This window comes from Epinephelus fuscoguttatus, linkage group LG6 (genome assembly GCF_011397635.1).
Source record: "Epinephelus fuscoguttatus linkage group LG6, E.fuscoguttatus.final_Chr_v1".
In the NCBI taxonomy this organism is placed as follows: domain Eukaryota; kingdom Metazoa; phylum Chordata; class Actinopteri; order Perciformes; family Serranidae; genus Epinephelus; species Epinephelus fuscoguttatus.
This window is the reverse complement of record NC_064757.1, coordinates 23,926,960-23,933,286: the sequence shown is the minus strand read 5'-3', so window position 1 is coordinate 23,933,286 and position 6,327 is coordinate 23,926,960. Positions and strand designations below refer to the sequence as shown.

Here is a 6,327-nt window from a genome sequence, read left to right as displayed (position 1 = left end):
TAACAATAAGCGTGCAGAATAACTGATGAACTGTATGATAAAAGGTCCAGTGTGCAGGATTTAGTGGCATCTAGCCGTGAGGTTGCAGATTGCAACTAGGGGTGTAATGATACATCGATCCACATTGATACATCAATTCATTGATTAACGATCCGACTATATCGATGCAAAATGAAAACATCGATCCGTATCGTCATCTTAAAGATACACATTTATTTTGAAATTCACATAGCATGTCTATGTCACCATTTCTGGGCAAACGCGCCTCCACTCAAACAACAAACAGAGCTCAGAAATAAAAAGGTCAAATCATATTCTAGTTCTTTTTGTGAGCTGATGTAAATGATTGTGTTGGATGGGCATATGATATCGCGTCATATCGATCGCAGGCTCCTGAATCCAATCCAATCGAATCAAAATCGTATTGTGACAGACTTTGTGATGTCGGCAAACATCGTATCGTCATCCAAACAAATCAATATAATATCGTATCGTGATGAAGCTGGTGATTTACACCCCTAATTGCAACCAACTTAAACTTCTCGAGAACTATGGTGGTCAACACGAAAACAAAATGTAACACATAAAATATTTACATTTCTTTATAAGAGAAATTAAAGTTTTTCATTGGGCTAGAGCCCAAAACTGCTGCTGCTGGTCAGGCTTGGGTCAGGCTTGGACATAAACTGTGCTGGTTCAGGTAGGGTTGATCTAGAGCCCGTGTTTGTTTGGTTGGTTTGTTCTAAGCTACTGTAGAAACAACATGACGGACTCAGTGGAAGAGGACTCGCACTGTATAGAGATATCGACAGCTCATTCTAAGATAATGAAAGCATGATGATTCTTATTTTCAGGTGATTATACACTAATAAAAACAGAGTTATGACTATATTTTATTTCTACCAATATATATCCCCAAAAATCCTACACACTGGACCTTTTAACCCAGCTCAAGACGTTAAGGAGAGGTCTGTTACAAGCTGAGCAGACATGAAAATCTTCTCAGGGGAAAAAGCATTGTAAAACATGCTTTCAAACTTTCCAGACACAAAGATCAAGCTTAGTGCTTTTAACTGAACAGTCAATACACAAATTTTTAATTTATACATAAATTTAATTTATTTTTATACAGATATTCAAAACATTTTTGAAAGAAATGCCTAAGGATTTAATTGTTTCATCCAGATGTGATTTTTTTTATTTGCAAAGAAACCTTTTGGAAAGGCCATTTCACTGGAACTGAGGGAGTTAAAGTCAGTGTGAAGTGCTTTAAGTCTCACTGTTTCTTTTTTTAAAAACAATCATCCATCAGTTCCTTCATGAAGACCATAAAAAAAGTTCCTGTTAAAGCCAAACAGCACTGTGTTTCACGGGTCCACTCCAGGCAAGAGTGAGAAAATCCTCCCCCCTGTGACGACCCCTCACAAAATCACACACATACTATCAAACCTTTAGAGTACATATTATTTCCAGGCATAAAAAAATAAACTATAGCTCACCCATTTTTTGCACAAACTGATATTTTTTTCAATCAAGTAATTTACAGCTTCAAATAAACACCTTTCATTATACTAAATTATCTTTGTAATTTCCCAACGAGCTGTGCAAACAATGTCAGGATATTGATAAATTAAATGATCTGATGAAGATCATTGCTTCTCCCGCGTTGATACATCCACCTATAACATCTCCTCCTCACACAAACCCAGAATATCAAACATTTTTGCTTCAAAGTCATTTACAATTACAAATAAAAATTGTTAACTGCTGTATATTATTTTTCGGAAAGAGATTGTGAGAAGACCATTCTCCTGTAAGAGCGCTTAAGGACTGGCATGGACAAAGACGCTTGGCAAAAACAAGCACACGAGATGCACGCATACAAACCAAAACCCCAAAAAGCACAAAAAGCACGGCGTAATCTAACATGATGTGCAAATATACTGATTGTGCGAACGAGGGTGGAAAAAGGCTTAAAAGGTCTGGTCATCATTACAGGCGTCGGTCCAGTGGCCAAAGACCTCACAGATGTCGCAGTAGGGCCGTTCTTCGCCCTTGTTGCCGTGGTAGGTGGTGTGTGGTGGGGAGTCGGGCATCTGCATTTGTGTGGGACAGTCCTCAGTGTCGTGGAGGTCGAAGCAGTCGCAGATGTCACAGAACAGCCTTGGGGGAGGCTTCTTCTTCTTGTCATGGCTGTAGAGAAAAAGAAAGCAGCTTTGTGTGTAACTAAAATAGTTGTTCTGCCACAGAGTTGTTATTTTAAGGCAGAAAAAGTCTGGTACAGATGGTCGGATTGGGTCGGAGTAAAAATTTTCAAACCGGTTTGATATTAAGCCAAACAACTGATTGGTATACCAAATTTTACCACTAGGCGTCGCACTTAATAATGACATTATTACAAATGCAGGGTCAGCTGGTTAAGCTTAGCATGGTTCCAGACCATAGACCCCGCCCACTCAGGCTTGCATCTCTGGTCTGGCATACTTTAATGAATTTGCGATTTATCTCGTCCAAACGATGGACGGACCAATGAACGCCGGGGGTCTAGTGATTAGCCAATCAGCGCCACGCTGATGTCAAGCTGTACGCCGGTGGGTAACTGGTGAGGATAGCAACAATGGCGACCGCTACAGATCCTACAGACCACATTAACGATGCTATTGAGGTATTTCGCCACTACTCGCGTTAATGGAGGACCAAATTAAGGAAGCTGCTAAACTGGATTTAACAGTGATGCAGCTGGGCGTGCATGACGACGGAGACATTTTAAACGGGCAATGCTCGCTTGTTTTCGGCACCCCCGAGGCATGGATACTAATGATGTCAGATTCTGGGTGAGTCGCTGATCTCTACTGATTGGTTAGGGAAAAATCAAATTCCCTCCCCCTTGTAAATCGCCTTCAATGGCAGCCATGTCAGACTGAAGGTTCTGGGAGCTTCAGTCTGACACTCAGGCTAGGTTAAGCTCATACACCGAACTGGCAAAATGGAAATCAACCCAGCTCTAATGGAAGGGACTTACCTATCATCATAGTTATCCAGCTCACTTGGATTATTCCCATTCAGAGCAGCAGCTGCCATTTTCTCCAATTTGTCCTTGAGTTCCTCATTTTTCCTCTGGAGGTCAACAATGACTGAATTCAGGAACTCAATCTGTAAAGGTGACGCAGAACATAGCATCAGTACCGGCGAATGATCTGTTATCCAATACAATATTTGTTTTATTATCGATATAGGGTCTCCCTGTGACATTTATTCATTGTATTATGTGCCAAGACTTTGCCTCAACCCTATGACAATACCATTATAATCAGTAGTGACTATGCCTTGCCATATTCCACAAATAATTAACCTAATTGTGACTAGAGTGGTGAGTTGTCACTGTGAGTCGTCAACCAAAGAAAAATCAACACTTGGAATGAGTCACAAGGACAGTCTGTAAAATACCCACTGATGATGAGTTACAGTATCTTTAACAGATCTGATGTCTGCTAAGGAACTAAGTTAAGTAATATTTCCTAGAAATTTCATCAGAGAGCTTATTCACTGCTAAAGGTACTGAAAAACCAAGCTTGATTTGTCTTTGGAACACTGTAGTTTTGACACCAACTAAAATGTGATCCACTGAACAAAACATAGGAGCCACAGTGACGGTGACAGACAAACATGCACAAGTGAAGCTGATGAAAAACATTAACAAACCGCTGCCTGATGGTGGTGTAGCATTGCCAACATCAGAGACAGGGCAGAGGAGTTGGAGTTTAAGAAAGAGAAGGAGAGGGAGAAGAAAAAAAAAAAATTGAGAATCAAATTAAGACCCATCTATTGCCAGACAACATTCAAGTCATCACCAACACAAACAATACAGTATAACATTTTAGAGTTAACGAGGCTGGAAATGAGAAGTAAGTGAAGGACACTGATGACACACGCCATCGTCCCACCACTGTGGGTCAAATGCTGGTTGAAACTGTGATACAGGTTGATATCTATCAGCACTGTAAAAGCTGAGATGATGTCGGAAGTTGGTATGCTTCTAATGAATTTCAAGACCCACTTCACCTCTGTAAAACATTATACTGTAACAGCTACATGAGTCAACAGTAAACTGTAAAATTCAGAGTCTACTGCTACATCAGAAGTAGTTTATGTTAGTAAATGTCTGAATAAGCAGCACAGTCATTTCACAAACAGCATTCAGAAAGACTGTTTCCGTACGACTGCCCCAAATATGATGAAAATGTAAATGAGACCGTGTAGTTGTCAAACCAGAACTTTCTATGGGCCAGGGTAGGGAAGCATCTTCACACTGAATGCATGAATGGCAAAAACCCTCAAATTATCCAGGCATATGATTAGTTTTATTCTGGATGAGAGCAAAGCTTTACGCACCTGACTCTCTGCTGTCTCCTTATCCTCCCTTAGTTGGTCCAAAACTGCATCACCTGGGACAGGTACAAGATTAAATGAAATGCAGAAGTACATTAGGTAATCTTGTTTTCTTTTGGAGGTCACCTCACAGAGAACTGACTTAGTGCTAACAGACATATTAGCTGTGGTCATGAGGTAAACCCACTCTTACCTGAGGACTTGTTGATGGTGTCAGGCCCAGTAGCCAGGTCCTTCTCCAGTCTCTGAACACGGTCCTGTAGATTAGCCTTGTCCCGCTCTAAGGCCTGAATTGTACCCTGCAGTGTTTTAACTGAGGCACTTTCCCCACGCAGTACAGCCAGCTGTGGAAAAAAACAACCCATGCTGTTCAGTATTGAAAAAAAAAGTTTGATTAACACCAACCTGATTCAATACAGAGTCATCCATAGACTCCATTACTCAAAGACCAAGTTAAGTGAATGTATCCATCTCCATTTCCCCATTATGTGGGAGATGCAAAGGTGCAGATGGCTCTTTAACACGTCTTTTCTGGCTCTGTCCTCAATTTCACAATTACTGGTGTGAAATATTTCAGTGGCTCTCCAGGGTCTATGTTAGGAATAGCCCCACTGACCAAAAACTGGCACTCTTTGGATGCTCAGCGTCCGACTTGAACAATACATCTGAGTACCAATTGGCAATGATGCTCGAAATTGAATCTTTAAAGAAGATGATTCTAAAATGCTGTAAATCTCCTGCACCCCCTGATTTCAGACACAGCTCGACAAAATTATCTTAGTCTTACAAATGGAGAGAACACAGTTTTATAACACTAAAGCATCCAATTGTTTTAAGCTTATGGAGTAAATTATTATTTCAAAGACAAAGAATCGTTAAATTTGTATGGCTATCCTTGACCTGTACTCTTGCAATAATTGACTATGTGACATGCTGAAAATGGCTTACAAATCATTTATGCACAGACATACTGCATATACAGTATGTCTGGCAGCTTCTTTTTTTTTTTTTTTTTGGTTATAGTCTGCTGTTTATGTGCTTTAGGTTGATTACATGTTTTCTGTATACAGCCTGTACACCCTGGACAGGTCACCAGACTATCATAGGGCTGACACATAGAGACAGACAACCATTCACGCTCATTTTGACACCTACGGGCAATTTAGAGTCACCAATTAACCTGCATGTCTTTGGACTGTGGGAGAAGGCTGGAGTACCCAGAGAAAACCCACGATGACATGGGGAGAACATGCAAACTCCGCACAGAAGGGCTCCCCCATTCCGGAACCCTCTTGCAACAATGCTAACCATTGCACCAGCATGTTACGTGAGCACTTTTCTTGCTCACACTCTTTAATGTCTTTTATTTAGGTTAGACACACTGTAGGATCCTTTGCACGCACACTCAAAATGAAAGTGGAACAAACTTTCTGACCTAGAAGTGACATCCTGTCAGATTCTGCAAAGTAAGAAATGACATGGCAAGGTCTGCTCTTTTTTTAGTCTCACAACTGTGAAAGGGAAATGACGGTGAAAGTTACATCTGGGCTGGTTTTGAAGACGTCTCTTTAATGGTTATCTAAGGCTGAAGGCAAGCACCCACTTTTATCTCCTATTCCTTAGAATTTACCATTACAGCTCAAGATTTTGACACAAGGGTGCAGGAAATAAAGACATCAGTGTGCTTCTGTCTGTTTACGAACATTCAAAAATCTGTCTTTGGTGCTCTCAAATCTTTACTTCATTCATTTCAATTCATTTTGTGCAAGCTCAACACTTGACAATAAGAGAGTTCCATCGTGCATTTGATTCTCACCTCGCTCTTCAGGTTTTCCACCTGCTGGTCCTTTTCTGAAATTAAGGCACTGTTTTTATAGATGGACTGTTGGAGGGCAGCCTTCTCCTTGTCAAACTGCTCCTTCAAGGTGCTCTCACTAG

At 40.7% G+C, this 6,327-nt stretch overlaps 1 protein-coding gene across 4 annotated transcripts in view; it reads right to left on the bottom strand.

Moving 5' to 3' along the window:
- Positions 1-1,093: 1,093 nt before the first annotated feature.
- clip1a (CAP-GLY domain containing linker protein 1a) overlaps positions 1,094-6,327 on the bottom strand; it is a 29,512-nt gene continuing 24,278 nt past the window's right edge. For all 4 annotated transcript variants that reach the window (XM_049577843.1, XM_049577847.1, XM_049577845.1 and 1 more), the window contains 5 exons: positions 6,206-6,323; positions 4,583-4,733; positions 4,393-4,445; positions 3,023-3,153; positions 1,094-2,193 (listed from right to left, as the gene is read on the bottom strand). In XM_049577843.1, coding sequence (XP_049433800.1) covers positions 1,974-2,193; positions 3,023-3,153; positions 4,393-4,445; positions 4,583-4,733; positions 6,206-6,323 — 673 coding nt within the window. In that variant the 3' untranslated portion in view covers positions 1,094-1,973. The remainder of the gene's footprint in view (positions 2,194-3,022; positions 3,154-4,392; positions 4,446-4,582; positions 4,734-6,205; positions 6,324-6,327) is intronic.